Below are 17,269 nucleotides of genomic sequence, written 5' to 3'. Positions count from 1 at the left end.
AGGTTTTTTTGTATGTTTAGGAAATAAGTTCCAGTATTTTTAAAAAAAAACTGTAAATTTTAAAAAGCTAATTTATTTGGATCCAGCAAATAAACTCCAAAGTTTCATTTGCATTAAATCATCTTTAAAAGATTTCTTAGTGGTGACAGAAAAAATTCTCCTGTAGTTTGAAAATCATAAGCATTCATCTCTATAGAGATGTAGGTTTATTTTTAATAATGCCTCTGCATGCCACAAACTCAGTTGATGTCTTATATGCTTACTAATGAGAGACCTAAGGCTTTAAAATAATGAATGACAGCCACTTAAAACATGAACATGGTACCATCAGGGACCTGGCTTTCACTTTCACTACATTTAAATCAATTTCTATCAGAGTGACTGAATCAGGGTTTAAATAACTGAATACAAATCATATGGACATATATATGAAAACATGTAAAATCCTAAAATATACATTTAAAAATTAATCAATTTACCATAGTCTACAAATAGAAACCACTGTATAACTCTTACATTCCTTTAGTGCAAAAATTTGTTATGTCATCTTTTGCTGTTCCAGCAAAAACAATGTTTTTTTCTACAATATGTTATACACACTTACTACTTCAAATATTTCAAGCTATGTCTTAGTGAAATAAAACATTATATTTACAATTTGAAGAACAGAAAAATTAATTCTTCAAACATTAGGAACAAAGAAAATGCCCAAGCTTTCCATTATTATAATTCAAAGTCAAGGCCAGTCAAAAGCAGTGTGTTGTAACTGGTCTAAATAACCCATCACTGCAGTGAAGGCCTATGTAGTCCTGGGCTACATAGGGCTATGAGTTTGACACTAGGTTGTAAACATTTTTAAAAGTTTCTTTTGCCTCAATCAGCACCACCCATAGAACAGAGAAAATCATGAATAATTTTTTCTGTCTTCAGTACCTTGCATAGAATTAATTGTACCATATGGAAAGAGGCAGACAGAAGCTCAGAATTAGGTTTAACAGCTATTTCACATAATGCCTATTCAACAGGGCACGCTTACACTTTAGTCACCTACACTTTCACAGCAGGGTAATCTCATGTGCTCAGTTTTTAAGATGGCTTTAGAAACCTGTGTAATTGGTACCAACCTCCATCCCATTCATTTCAAAATGAAGACACAAACCAAAAAAATACAACAAAGTCCCAGCGTCATAAACCAGGTGGCCACGGACAGTGTTCAGATTCAACAAAAACCATCTTGAAACAGACTATGCTTTAAAGAGACTTTACTAAAGTAAAGTCTTTAAACAGTAAACAGACTTTACTAAAGTCTGTTTTCAATTTAAATTCAGTAATTCATAACAGCCTATACTCTAGTTCACCCTTGTATTACTGAAGAAAAAATATTCTAGGAAAGCTCAAACTTTATACAAAATTCAAAGGAAGATGTTTAATTACTGAAGAACTATAAACACCTGAATACACAAAACTGTTTTTAAAGAGAAAATCTTACATAAAGCAAATCAATATTCTTGAACTAACCTATAAGATAATGTCAAGTTTTTTACACAAACAGATCTTTAAGAGCTTATATAAAAACAAGTAGCAGTTATTTTATCTTACAAAGAGCGTGACAACCAGGAGCAACATCACACAGTGCAAATAAAAATGCTGCTGACATGGCTCCTTTGACTCAGGCAGCCCTCACAAACGGTGACTGCAATTCTACAGTCAAAAGAAAGAAACAGGGCTTCCTAGCTGGCTTACAGAAGATCCTGGGGAACTTACAATGACAAGTTGGCTATGTTTGACAATCAGCTTACTTTTTAAAGGACCAGAATGCACAATCAAATCTTTTTATCTTCTACAAAAAGAAAAAGCATCTTCCTGTTATTTTTTTAAGCACTCATAGTTGGTATGTACACATACTCTGCAAAGTCATTGGACTGTAGCAGAGCATCTCTCATCTTCATTCTTCAAGGACGCGGTAAGAGCCAACAACGCACACTAGACTCTCTAACATAAAATCGGGGCTTCGCATCAGTGAAAACCTCAGTCTCCGCAGATGATGGCTGTCTGGCCCTCGGCAGCTATTTCAACATTTCTGGGCCTCTGTTCTGTCATGTACGAAAGGGGGAGACCTAACATATCCCACCTCACAGTGATGCAAGGAGGAGTAAATAACATGCGGAAGAAGTTCTTTGAATGTTATAAACATCTTCAACACTACAAATACAAAAAACACCTAGCATGGCAGCTGGCACACAGTAGGTCCTCAATAAAAAGATTAGTTCCCTTTTTCTTCTTTAAAACAACACTGAAGTGACAAGTGATGTCTGCGTCTTTGAAATATGAGGCCTGAGTTAGAATGAACACATATTTGTGAATAAAATGTGAAAGGTTTAAAAAAAGAAAAAGCCTACCAGGCTCCTCTGACCAGGATCACTAGAAAGCATCCATATATCTTGGTAAACTTTTAAAAAGTGACAATCAGTACAATATAAAATAGAACTAATAGAAGGATAAGGGGGCCATGGGTGTCAACTCAGGACAGGTTAGTATTGTTACATGTCTCCACAGGGATATGCATATACTGTAATCAAAGTGCTGCTGCTGGAGCCCTGATGCACAGGAGACTGAGTTTACAGGGCAGAAACCATGACACATTCAAATCTTAATCTTAACTTAAAGGCTCATCCTGCTACAGAGAGTAACTGATTTACCCCAAACAGTACCCACAGTAACATTCCGCCCCTGTGAGAGTGCGGGGTGCACACCGACTGCGAGGTCTGTGCACTGAGAAATGCTTCTCAGTTCTAATGCATATTAAATACCATTTCTTAACAAAAACTCTTATTATTCTTAAGGCCATTTGTTAGGAAAGGTGAAAAAATAAAGTTACCCACAAAAATCACTGGTCTTTGATTTTCTAATCAGTTATAAAGTTTATTGTTTGGCCACTTAATTTTAATAATTTTCATTACTTTTAAAATGCATTGGCTATACCACATGAAAAGATGCTTATTTGGAAAATGGAAATGAAGACCAAAAGGAGATACCACTGTGTACCCATTAGGATGGTTATCATCAAAAACAAAACTCAGAAAATGACAATTGTTGGCAAGGATGTAGAGAAACTGAAGCCTTATGACCTATTGGTGGGAATGTAAAATATTATAGTCCATGTGGAAAATAGTATGGAGGTTTCTCAAAAAATTAGAAATAGAGTTACCATGTTACCTAGCAATCACACTTCTGGGCATATACTCACAGAAACTAACGGAGGGTCTGGAAGAGATGCCTGCCCCCATGCTTACAGCAACATGACTCACAACAGCTAAAGCATGAACACGCACCAAGTGACCACCAGTGGGTAAACAGATAGCAAAACGGGGCACGGACATACAACGGAGCACTACTCAGCCTTAAAAAGGACTCTTTGACACAGGCTATAACATGCATAAAACCTGAGGAAACGCTTTTCTCAGTGAAATAATAAGCCAGTCACAAAAATAGAAAGGCTGCATGATTTTACTTACAGGACACACTCAGGGTAGTCACATTCATAGACAGGAGACAGAATGCTGGCTCCCCACGGGCTGGGGGAAGGACAGTGGGGAGTTACTGTTTAATGGGCATGGCGTTTCAGTTGTCAAGATGAAAGGAGTTCTGCGGATGGATGGTGGTGATGGCCACACAGCAATGTGAATGCAGTTAACACCACACAACAGGTTTCCCAGGTGGCTCAGTGGTAAAGAATCTGCCTTCAATGAAGATCTGGGTTCGATCCCTGGGTTGGGACGATCCCATGGAGAAGGAAATGGAAACTCATTCCAGTATTTTTGCCTGAAAAATTCCATGAACAGAGGAACCTGGCAGGCTACAGTCCATGGGGTCACAAAGAGTCGGACGTGACTGAGAGACTTCACACAAACACACCTCGCAACTGGACATTTCAGAATGGTTAATATGGTAAATCTTACATGTGAAAGTGTTAGCTGCTCAGTCGTGTCCAACTCTGCAACCCCACAGACTGTAGCCCCCCAGGCTCCTCTGTCCATGGAATTCTCCAGGCAAGAATACTAGAGTGGGTAACCATTCCCTTCTCCAGGGTATCTTCCCAACCCAGGGATCAAACCTGGGTCTCCTACATTGCAGTTGGGTTCTTTACCATCTGAGTCATCAGGGAAGCCCAAAAGCATGTATATTTTGGTTCAATTAAAAAAAGAAAACAGTGGAGAGAAAATCTAAAAATATATATATAGTGGCTGGGAATCATGTTTCCTTTTTATGGTATTAATAATTAATAATACCTGCTATTTACTGAGCACCTATGTGCTTTCTGGGCTTCCCTTATAGCTCAGCTGGTAAAGAATCCGCCTGCAATGCAGGAGACTCTGGTTCGACTCCTGGATTGGGAAGATCTGCTGGAGAAGGTATAAGCTACCCACTCCAGTATTCTTGGGCTTCCCTTGTAGCTCAGCTGGTAAGAATCCGCCTGCAATGCAGGAGACCTGGGTTCGATCCCTGGGTTGGGAAGATCTGCTAGAGAAGGGAAAGGCTACCCACTCCAGTATTCTTGGGCTTCCCTTGTGGCTCAGCTGGTAAAGAATCCACCTGCAATGCAGGAGACCTGGGTTTGATCCCTTGGTTGGGAGGATCTGCTGGAGAAGGGAAAGACTACCCACTCCAGTATTCTGGCCTGGAGAACTCAATGGACTATACAGTCCACGGGGGTGCAAAGAGTTGGACTCTAGACACTATACATGTCACTAATTCTTACAGACTTATAGATATGAAAGTAAGACTCACAAAAAGTTGAATATTTTTGCCTGAAATCACACTGCTAGAAAGCAGCTACCTTAGCATTTGAACAAATGCCCATGGCCTTCTTTATACACTGCATCGCCTCTGTTTATCACAAAAATTCAAAATAAAGTACACATGTGCCCCCAAAGAGCAGTAAGTTCAAACGAGCACTGACTATGAATAAATGATTTTAAAAATACGTAGAGTATAAGAAATATTCATAAAAGAACTTCAGTATATAACAATAACCTACACCTTATCTCTAACCCTAACATACCCATGCAGACCTATTTATATGCAGCTTTCACTCCAAATAAAGTTGAAAGAAACGCAAAATCATAACAGCGCTCAATACCAAAGCAATGCTCCCAAGAGCAGCAGGAGGAAGACAAGGGGGTGGCAAAGGTAAAAATTAAATATTTTATGAGATATTACATAGATGTTTTTAAGGATCAGGGAAGGGATGATAAAAGAATGGAAGAAAAAGTGGTTAAAAAAAGCCATGGACACAGGGAATTCTACTCAGTACTCAGTAATGCCCTATATGGGAAAAGAATCTAAAAAAGAGGATTTACTGGTATATGTACAACTGACTCACTTGGCTGTACACCTGAAACTAACACAACATTGTAAATCAACTATACTCCAATAAAAATATTAATTAAATTTTTTTAAAAAGAAAGAAAAGGAAAAAAAAAAGCCACGAACAGAAAAAGCAAGTGAATGAAAACAAAAACTATAGAATAGGAAGATAAAATTCAGTACTACAATATGACATAAATAAGCAAAACAGAGTTGACTTTCCTTTAAAGAGCACGAGTGTGCCAGCAACTCAGTGGCTCCTAACTTTGAATTTATCCATTGCAATGAGTGACCAGAGCAAAGTTCTTCACAACAGATCTTCAATCAAAATGCGGCTCTACATATATGAAATGAAGAAATTAGCAAGGAGGAGGGCATACTTGGGAAATGTAAAGGCAAATAATAAATATTCCAAGAAGTAATCAGTTTCTCACTGAAGTCAGTCATCAGTATCTTTAAACTCTTTTCATGGCTGCAACTTATTAGGATATTTAAAAACTATTCTTTTATTCTCTCCTACCCACATTTACTTCAGAAATTAAAAGAACAAAAACAAAAAATACCCATCAGGGTCCCTAGAATTATACCCTTTCCTAAATATTGCTTAGTTAAACTGGCCCCCAGCATGCCCATTCACTGAACAATCTCAGAAAGGCAGAGAGAGTGCAGGACAGAGGCTCCTAGTCCTTCAAGGTCATGAAATCGCTCAGGGCTTCGTTCTGTTACTGTCAACCTCCTAAATGCTCTTTTTTTTTTTTTGGTATTGCCATATTTACTGCTTTCTGGTTTCTCCTATAAACACTTTGCTTTCTGAAAAACTGAAGATAAATTTAGAATTTCCAAAACAAAATGAAGATCCAGATTCTGAGCTTTACAAAACTCTAATAGCATATTTCAAACCATTAAATATACGAATATAAATTTTATCCTTTAGACGAAAAAGGGCTCCAGAAAATCACGAATTCATTCTCCTTCTAATACACTCAAAATGAAAGTAGACAAGGAATGAAACACAACAGAAGCATGAGCGTGCGGCAGTTTAGTAAGCAGGCGGCAGGGCAGAGTGGACAGCAGTTTATTGGCTTCTCTCAGCAGTGAAGTCTCCTCCTTTTGGGCGGTTTGCCCCGAGGCTGCAGCTGCATACCTTTGGTGGTGTCAGATATGCTATTTAACAAGGCACACATCATATCTCCCTCTAAGTGGTGAGGGTTGAGTATATGTGCTGGCCTCTGAGTCTTCTTAAACTGATTCTCTAGCTCCAGAAAACCTTGATCTCCTGAGAGGATGGTGAAAGGAATCTGCTTGGGCAGCTGTTCATCTAGACGGCCAGCCTAAGTTGGAACAAACGGCACACATCAAATCAGCATCTGTGCTTCCAATCAAGTTACAGCTGTTTCAGAATGAACGCCTACCTAGAAAGGTATATTTCACATGTCCCCTTGCTCCCACTAAAGTATGATAAAAAAATCTCATTCACAAATAAAATATATTAATACCATATTTTTAAAATGTAAAGTGCTGTCAATTTTAAGATAAACTGTTTAATGTGCCACTAAGACAGAAAGAAAAAAAGAGGAGGCCCCCATATAAAGGTGGAACAGTAGTAACAGGGCTAAAGTAAGCAAAGTAACAGTAAGGCAAGCAAGCTCAACCTTAAAACTGGCTAGATGGGAAAAGAAATTATCTTGTGGTTTAAAATATAAGCAGCAATCAACAAGTCTACAGAGTAAATTCATGTTATCAGTGTGACACAGAAAAGCTTAAGCAGAAAATTTAATTTAAGCTGGGTCTCAGGTGGGTCATTTCTCCAGGCAACTAGCTGAGACAGAAGCAAATGCAGATTCCACCTGGGCCAACAGTGACTATCACGGGGCGTGCTCATTTCAGAGATGTTAAATGTGGAAGCGCCTCATGCGTCAGGGAGTGACACCTCCTGATCATTTATTCTAGAAACAGTTAACGTTCTACTGTGCACAGCTAAGGGCTGGCTAGAACTGGGGATGAAGCAGTACTGCGTTCTGCATCCCCGCATTCCTGCTCCCAACGGTCTTAAGAAGAACTTGATGAAAAAGGTTTTACACAAAAGACACAGCACTAAAAAGGAATCTACAGTGCCATTACGATTTAAGTGGGAGAATTAATCAAAAGGGTCCTAGATTCACAGCAGATTCTGAATAAAGCAATGACTCACGTGCATACATATGGCGAAATCAGCAGCATCTTTTCTCTTGCTGCAGCGAGGATGCAGGAAGAAGCAGCCGATGCGGTTCAGGTAGTTGTAGACCTTACAGTGGGCCGGGGGCTTCCAGTTGGTGTTTCCCCCTGTCGTGTTTAGAACAATAACAACACTGTTGTTTACAACAGGCATAAACGGAGTCAAATAGAAGAAGTCAGAACAGAAGAGCAGACACAACTGAAAATTCCATAAGGAAAAACAAATACTAGGAAAAAAATGTTTCTAGAAAAAAAGTACCAGAGTAGAAGGCAGAACAGGCAGTTCCACACAGGGATCACCAGGGTGCTGCTGAAACCTCAGGAAAGTAGACACCCGCCCCAAACCTGACTAGTAAGCGCTAGACTCACAGGGACATTATGCAGAATCACAGTAATGTGTGTGAAATTCTTTGGCGGTGTTCTACATAAATGTATGCATTAGTGGATTTTTTACAAGTATGTTAAGGCTGCTCGCTGAATTTAAAAAGTGGTCAATCAGGAAAGCTGGACTTACTAAAAGCCTTATCCAGGTCAGTGGGTTTCTATCTTAAGTCCTACTCCTCTTCTTTGTATACGGTTTCCTATCAAACGTGGCAAATGCACCGTATTTCATTGTACTGTGCTTTAATACTGTTGTTTTTTTTTATTAGAAATAAAAGTCTGTGGCAACTTTGCCTGGAGTAGGCTTATCTATGTCATTTATCCAACAGCATTTGCTAACTTTCTGTCACATTTTGATGATATTCATGATATTTCCACACTTTTCCATCATTATTATATTGTGATGGTGATCATTGATGTTACCATTGTAATTGCTTGGGTGCACCACAAACCATGCCATACAAGACAGCAAACTTAACTAATACATGTTCTGTACATTCTGATCGCTCCACCGACTTGCCCTTCACTGCCTTTCTGCCCTTTTGGGCATCCTACACCCTGAGACACAATATTGAAAGTAGGCCAATTAATAACCCCACAATGGCTTCTAAGTGTTCTAGTGAAATGAAGAGTCTCACATTTCTCAAATTAAACCAAAAGCTAGTAGTGATTAAGCTCAGTGAGAAAGGAACGTCCAAAGACAAGACAGGCTTAAAGGCAGGCCTGTAGCTAGATGACCATCATATGATGACCATTATATCTACTGCTGTGGGCAAGAATCCCTTAGAAGAAATGGAGTAGCCATCACAGTCAACGAAAGAGTCCAAAATGCAGTACTTGGATGCAATTTCAAAAATGACAGAATGATCTCTGTTCGTTTCCAAGGCAAACCATTCAATATCACAGTAATTAAAGTCTATGCCCCAACCAGTAATGCTGAAGAAGCTGAAGTTGAACGGTTCTATGAAGACCTACAAGACATTCTAGAACTAATACCCAAAACACATGTCCTCTTCATTATAGGGGACTGGAATGCAAAAGTAGGAAGTCAAGAAACACCTGGAGTAACGCGCAAATTTGGCCTTGGGAGTACAGAATGAAGCAGGGCAAAGGCTAATAGAGTTTTACCAAGAGAACACACTGGTCATAGCAAAAACCCTCTCCCAACAACATAAGAGAAGACTCTACACATGGACATCACCAGATGGTCAATACCGAAATCAGATTGATTATATTCTTTGCAGCCATAGATAGAGAAATTCTATATGGTCAGCAAAAACAAGACCAGGAGCTGACTGTGGCTCAGAGCATGAACTCCTTATTGTCAAATTCAGACTTAAACGGAAGAAAGTAGGGGAAAACACTAGACCATTCAGGTATGACCTAAATCAAATCCCTTACAATTATACAATGGAAGTGACAAATAGATTCAGCGGATTAGATATGATAGGCAGAGTGCCTGAAGAACTACGGATGGTGGTTCGTGACATTGTACAGGAGGCAGGGATCAAGATCATCCCCAAGGAAAAGAAATGCAAAAAGGCAAAAGGGTTGTCTGAGGAGGCCTTACAAATAGCTGTGAATAGAAGACAATCGAAAAGCAAAGGAGAAAAGGAAAGCTACACCCATTTGAACGCCGAGTTCCAAAGAATAGCAAGGAGAGATAACAAAGCCTTCCTCGGTGATCAATGCAAAGAAATAGAGGAAAACAATAGAGTGGGCAAGTCTAGAGATGTCTTCAAGAAAATTAAGAGATACGAAGGGAACATTTCATGCAAAGATGGGCTCAATATAGAACAGAAATGGTATGGACCTAAGAGAAGCAGAAGATATTAAGAAGAGGTGGCAAGAATACACAGAAGAACTATACAAAAAAGATCTCCATGACCCAGATAATCACAACAGTGTGATCACTCACCTAGAGCTAGACATCCTGGAATGTGAAGTCAAGTGGGCCTTAGGAAGCATCACTATGAACAAAGCTAGTGGAGGTGACGGAATTCCCATTGAGCTATCTCAAATCCTAAAAGATAATGCTGTGAAAGTGCTGCACTCAATATGCCAGCAAATTTGGAAAACTCAGCAGTGGCCATAGGACTGGAAAAGATCAGTTTTCATTCCAATCCCAAAAGAAGGCAATGCTAAAGAATGTTCAAACTACCGCACAATTGCACTCATCTCACACGCTAGTAAAGTAATGCTCAAAATTCTCCAAGCCAGGAACAGTATGTGAACCGTGAACTTCCAGATGTTCAAGCTGGATTTAGAAAAAGCACAGGAACCAGAGATCAAATTGCCAACATCCGCTGGATCACTGAAAAACCAAGAGAGTTCCAGAAAAACATCTTTTTCTGCTTTATTGACTATGCCAAAGCCTTTGACTGTGTGGATCACAACACACTGTGGAAAATTCTTCAAGAGCTGGGAATACCAGACCACCTGACCTGCCTCTTGAGAAATCTGTATGTAGGTAAAGAAGCAACAGTTAAGAGCTGGACACGGAACAACAGACTGGTTCCAAATTGGGAAAGGAGTACATCAAGGCTGTATATTGTCACCCTGCTTATTTAACATATGCAGAGTATATCACGCAAACTGATGACAAGCTGGAATAAAGATTATCAGGAGAAATATCAATAACCTCAGATATACAGATGACATCACTCTTATGGCAGAAAGCAAAGAACTAAAGAGCCTATTGATGAGAGTGAAAAAACTGGCTTAAAACTCAACATTCAAAAAACGAAGATCATGGCATCCGGTCCCATCACTTCATGGCAGACAGACAGGGAAATAATGGAAACAGTGAGAAACTTTATTTTCTTGGGCTCTAAAATCACTGTAGATGGTAACTGCAGCCATGAAATTAAAAGACTCTTGCTCCTTGGAAGAAAAGCTATGAGCAACCTAGACAGCATAGTAAAAAGCAGAGACATTACTTTGCTGACAAAGGTCTGTCTAGTCATAGCTGTGGTTTTTCCAGTAGTCAAGTCTGGATGTGAGAGTTGGACCATAAAGAAAGCTGAGCACTGAAGAATTGATGCTTTTGAACTGTGGTGTTGGAGAAGACTCTTGAGAGTCCCTTGGACTATAAGGAGATGAAACCAGTCAGTCGTAAAGGAGATCAGTCCTGAATATTCATTGGAAGGACTGATGCTGAAGCTGCAACTCCAGTACTTTGGCCACCTAATGCGAAGAGCTGACTCACTGGAAAAGACCCTGATGCTGGCAAAAACTGCAGGTGAGGAGAATGGTTGGATGGCATCTGAAGTGTTACACTGAACATCATGCTGTTAGAGTGCTCTGAAGACAGAGGATGAGATGGGCGGATGGTACCACTGACTAGATGGACTTGAGTTTGAGCAAGCTCCAGGAGTCGTTGCTGGACAGGGAAGCCTGGTGTGCTGCAGGCCATGCGGTCACTAAGAGTTGAACACGATGGAGCAACTCAACTGAACTGAGGCCCCACATCACGCTTTTCAGCTGGGGATCAGGCCAACAGACAGGTAATCCCCAGGGACTCTGACTTTGAAAGTCAGTGAGATTTGATTATAGAAATTCCATGGGACTGGAGGAAACAGAGACTCTACTCTTAGAGGGCACAAACAAAACCGTGTGTCCACCAGGACCTGGGGGAAGGAGCAGTAAGCCCACAGGAAACTGAGTCAGACTTGCCTTGAGTGTTTCAGGATCTCCTACCGAAGGCAAGGGTTGGCAGTGGCCTGCCATGGGGAAAGGGGTACTGGTAGCAGTCCTGGGAGATGCATCTTGGTGTAAGTTCTCTTAGAGGCTGTGATTAGCCCTACCCTAGAACCTATAGACTCTAGGACTGGGTGACTCAGGTCAAACAACTAACAGGGAGGGAGGGCAGCCCCACCCATCAGCAGACAATTGGATTCAAGTTTTCCTGAGTATAGCCCTGCCCATCAGAGCAAGACCCAGTTTTCCCCACAGCCAGTCCCTTCCATCAAGAAGCCTGCACAAACCTCTTATCCTCATTCACCACAGGGCAGACAGAAGAAACAAAAACTACAATCCTGCAACCCCCAAGAAGAAAACCACAATCACAGAAAGCTAACCAAATGAAAAGAAACAGGATTATATCCCAGATGAAGGAGCAAGATAAATCCCCAACAAACAACTAAATGAACTGGAGATAGGCAACCTTCCAGAAAAAGAATTCAGAATAATAATAGCAAAGATGATCTAGGATCCTGGAAAAAGAATGGAGAAGATGCAATAAATGTTTACCAAAGACCTAGAAGAATTAAAGAACTAACAGAAATGAACAATACACTCAGTTCAGTTCAGTCACTTAGTTGTGTCCAACTCTTTGCAAACCCCATGGACTGCAGCACACCAGGCTTCCCTGTCCATCACCAACTCCTGGAGCTTGCTTAAACTCCAATCCATTGAATTGGTAATGCCATCCAACCATCTCCTCACTAGAAGGAATCAATAGCAGAATAACTGCGGCAGAAGAACGGATAACTGATCTGGAAGACAGAATGGTAGAAATCATGCTGCAAAACAGAATATAGAAAAAAGAATGAAAAGAAATGAAGACAGACTAAGAGGCCTCTGGGACAACATTAACCACCCCAATATTCTCATAATAGGGGTCCCAGAAGGGCAGAGAGAGAGAGAGAGAAAGGACCCAAGAAAGTATTTGAAAAGATAACAGCTGAAAACTTTCCCAACATGAAAAAGGAAAACAGTCAACCATGTCCAGGAGGTACAGAGTACCAGGCAGGATATACCAAGGAGAAACACACTGAGACACATAGTAATCAAACTGACAAAAATTAAAGACAAAGATAAAATATTAAAAGCAACAAGGGAAAAAGGAAAAATAGCATGAAAGGGAAATCCCATAAGGTTACCAGCTCATTTCTCAACAGAAACTCTACGAGCCAGAAGGCAATGGCATGATATAGTCCAAGTGATGAAACGGAAGCAGCAACAACCAAGAATGGTAACAGGATCATACATATCATTAATTACCTAAAATTTAAATGCACCAAGCAAAAGACATAAGACTGGCTGGGTGGATACAAAAAAAAGGCTCATATACATGTTATCTACAAGAGACCCACCTCAGATCTAGGGACACTTACAGACTGAAAGTAAGAGGATAGGAGAAGGTATTTCACACAAATGGAAATGATAAGAAAGATGGAGCAGCAATACTCATATCAGACAAAATAAACTTTAAAACAAAGACTGTTATAAGAGACAGAGAAGGACACTACATAATGATCAAGGATTCAATCCAAGAAGAACGTACAACAATTATAAATATATATATACCCAACACAGGAGCACCTCAATGTGCAAGGCAAATATTAACAAACATAAAAGGAAAAATTGGCAGTAACACAGTATTAGTGGGGGAATTAATACTCTACTTTCATCAATGGAGAGACCATCTGGACAGAAAATTAATGAGGAAATAGAGGCCTTAAATGACACTTTAGACAAGTTGGACTTAATTGATAATTTATAGAATATTCCATCTAAAAGCAACAGACTGCACATTCTTATCAAGCATACATAGAACATTCTCCAGGACTGACCACATGCTGGGCCATAAGGTGACCCTTGGTAAATTTTGGAAAATCGAAATCATATCAAGCATCTTTTATGATCACAACACTATGAGATTAGAAATAAACTATAAGAAAAAAACTCTAAGAAACACAAACATGTGGCAGTTAAGTGATATGCTACTAAACAACCATTGGATCACTAAAGAAATCAAAGAGGAAATTAAAATACCTAGAAACAAATGAAAACGAAAGCACAACGGTCCAAAACCTATGAGATGCAGCAAAAGCAGTTCTAAGAGGGACGTTTATAGCAATACAATCTTTACCTCAAGAAACAAGAAAAATCTCAAATAAACAACCTTACGTCTAAAACAACTAGAAAAAGAAAACCTAAAGAGAAAAACAAAGAAAACCTAAGCCTTAGAAGAGGAAGGAAATCATAAAGATCCAAGCAAAACTAAATGAAATAGAAACAAATAAAACAAATGCAAAGATCAATGAAACTAAAAGCTGGGTCCTTGAAAAGATAAAAATTGAAAAACCTTTAGCCAGACTCATCAAGAAAAAAAGAGAGAGGGCTCAAATCAATAAAATCAAACCTGAAAAAGGAAATGTTAGAATTGACTCCACAGAAATGTCAAGGGTCATAAGAGACTACTATGAAGAACTGCATGCCAATAAAATGGACAACCTCGTAGAAATGGACAAATTCTTAGAAAGGTACAGTCTCCCTAGACTGAACCAGGAAGAAATAGAAAATATGAGCAAGCCAATCACAAGCACTGAAATTGAAACCATGATTAAAAACCTCCCAACAAACAAAACTCCAGGACCTGACAGCTTCACAGGCAAATTTTATCATTTAGAAAAGAGTTAACACCTATCCTTCTGAAACCTGTTTCAAAAAACTAGAGAGGAAGGAAAACTTCCAAACTCATTTTATGAGGCCACCATCACCCTGATACCAAAACCAGACAGAGATACCACAAGAAAATTACAGGCCAGTATCACTGATGATTTCCTAGTGCTTTCCTAGTGGCTCAGTGGTAAAGAATCTGCCTGCAAATGCAGGAAACTCAAGTTCAATTTTTGGGTCAGGAAGATCCCCTGGAGAAAGAAACAGCCACTCACTCCAGTATTCATGCCTGGAGAATCCTATGGACAGAGATGCCTGGCAGGCTACAGTCCATGCGGATGTAAGAGTCAGACACAACTTAGTGACTAAACAATAACAAAGCCACTGATGAACACAGATGCAAAAATTCTTAACAGAATACTACCAATCTGTATCCAACAGTATATTAAAAAGATCATACATGACGATCAAGTGGGATTCATCCCAGGGATGCAAGGCATCCACCAATCAATCCATGTGACACACCACATCAGCAAACTGAAGAATAAAAACCATACGATCATCTCAACAGAGTAAAAAGCTTTTGACAAAGTTCATCACCCATGTATGAGGAAAAACTCTCCAGACAAGGGGCAGAGAGGGTACACAGAACACAGTAGTGTAATTGCCCAATGGTGTCCAACTCTTTGCAACCCTATGGACTGCAGCCTGCCAGGCTCCTTAACATAATAAAGGCCATATATGACAAATGTACAGCTAACATCATACTCACTGGTGAAAAGCTGAAAACATTCACTCTAAGATCAGGGACAAGACAATGATGTCCACTCTCGCCACTTTTATTCAACACAGTTTTGGAAGTCTCAGCTATAGCTATCAGTGAGAAAAAGAAGCAAAAGGACTCCAAATTGGAAAAGAAGTTAAACTGTCACTGTTTGCAGATGACCTGATACTAAGTATAACAATTCCATTTACCATAACATCAAAGAAAAAAAAAAAAAAACACCTAGGAATAAACCTACCCAAGGAAACAAAAGACATGTACTCTAAAAACTATTAAGATGCTGATGAAAGAAATCAAAGAACACATAAACAAATGGAAAGGTATACCATGCTTGCATATTGGAAGAATCAGTATTGACTCAAAAATGACTATACTAGCCAAAGCAATCTACAGATTCAATGCAATCCCTATCAATGACATTTTTCACAGAACTACAACAAAAAAATCTCAAAATGTGTATGGAGAGACAAAAGACTGAATAGTCAAATCAATCCTGAAAAAGAAAAATGGAGCTGGAGGAATCAGGCACCCTGACTTTAGAATAGCAAAGCAATTCAGTATTCTTGCCTAGTATGAAAAGGTAAAAAGATTTGACACTGGAAGATAAACCATGCAGGTTGATAGGTGTCCAATACTTTACTGGGGAAGAACCGAGAAATAGCTCCAGACAGAATGAAGGGCTGAGCCAAAGCAGAAATGACACCCAGTTGAGGATGTGTATGATGGTGAAAGTAAAGCCCAATGCTGTAAAGAACAATACTGGATAGGAAGCTGGAATGTTAAGTCAGTGAATCCAGATAAACTGGACGTGGTCAAACAAGAGTGACTATTGACATTTTAGGAATCAGTGTACTAAAATGGACAGGAATGGACAAATTTAACTCAGATGACCATTATATCTACTACTGTGGGCAAGAATCCCTTAGAAGAAATGGAGTAGCCCTCATAGTAAACAAAAGAATTAAAAATGAAGTTCGGGGTACAATCTTAAAAACAACAGAATGATCTTGGTTCATTTCCAAGGCAAACCATTCAACATCACAGTAATGCAAGTAACACAGTAATCCAATGACTAATGCTGAAGAAACTGAAGTCAAACAATTCTATGAAGACCTACAAGACCTTCTAGATCTAACACCAAAAAAAGATGTCCTTTTTATCACAGGGGATTGGAATGCAGAAGTAGGAAGTCAAGAGATACCTGGAATAACAGGCAAGTTTGGCCTTGGAAGCAAGGCAAAAACTAACAAAATGGTGCCAAGAGAACACATTGGTCATAGCAAACACCCTCTTCCAACAATACAAGAGATGATTCTACACATGGACATCACCAGATGGTCAATACAGAAATCAGACTGATTATATTCTTTGCTGCCCAAGATGGAAAAGCTCTAAACAGGCAGCAAAAACAAGACGAGGAGCTGACTACTGCTTAGATCATGAGCTCCTTATTGCAAAATTCAGGCTTAAATTGAAGAAAGTAAGAAAATTAGTCCATTCAGGTATGACCTAAATGAAATTTATGATTATATGCTGCTACTGCTGCTAAGTCACGTCAGTCGTGTCCGACTCTGTTTGACCCCATAGACGGCAGCCCACCAGGCTCCTTCGTCCATGGGATTTCCCAGGCAAGAGTACTGGAGTGGGTTGCCATTGCCTTCTCCATTATGATTATATGGTGGAACTGAAAAATAGATTCAAGAAACTAGACCTGATAGAAGGGTGTCTGAAGAACTATAGATGGAGGTTCATAACATGGTGGTACACGAGGTTCATAACATGAACATACCAAAACCATCCCAAAGAAAAAGAAATGCAAGAGGGTAAAATGGTTATCTGACAAGGCCGTACAAATAGCTGTGAACAGAAGAGAAGCGAAAAGCAAAGGAGAAAAGGAAAGCTATACCCATTTGAACGCCGAGTTCCAAAGAATAGCAAGGAGAGGTAAGAAAGCCTTCCTCAGTGATCCATGCAAAGAAATAGAGGAAAACAATAGAATGGGAAAGACTAGAGATGTCTTCAAGAAAACTAGAGATACCAAGGGATAATTTCATGCAAAGATGGGCACAATAGAGGACAGAAACAGCAAGGAACTAATAGAAGCAGAAGAGATTAAGA

The 17,269-nt window shown here is 39.5% G+C and overlaps 1 protein-coding gene across 6 annotated transcripts in view; it reads right to left on the bottom strand.

The window, feature by feature from the left end:
• The window catches only part of ZNF451 (zinc finger protein 451), a 96,618-nt gene that overhangs the window by 15,775 nt on the left and 63,574 nt on the right, over window positions 1-17,269 (bottom strand). For 4 of the 6 annotated variants that reach the window (XM_044932010.2, XM_044932000.2, XM_044931997.2 and 1 more), the window contains 2 exons: window positions 7,559-7,689; window positions 6,512-6,698 (listed from right to left, as the gene is read on the bottom strand). In XM_044932010.2, coding sequence (XP_044787945.1) covers window positions 6,512-6,698; window positions 7,559-7,689 — 318 coding nt within the window. The remainder of the gene's footprint in view (window positions 1-6,511; window positions 6,699-7,558; window positions 7,690-17,269) is intronic. The other 2 variants (XM_044932017.2, XM_044932023.2) reach the window with 1 other exon arrangement.

Source organism: Bubalus bubalis, chromosome 2, assembly GCF_019923935.1.
Source record: "Bubalus bubalis isolate 160015118507 breed Murrah chromosome 2, NDDB_SH_1, whole genome shotgun sequence".
In the NCBI taxonomy this organism is placed as follows: domain Eukaryota; kingdom Metazoa; phylum Chordata; class Mammalia; order Artiodactyla; family Bovidae; genus Bubalus; species Bubalus bubalis.
This window is presented reverse-complemented; position numbering and strand designations above follow the sequence as displayed.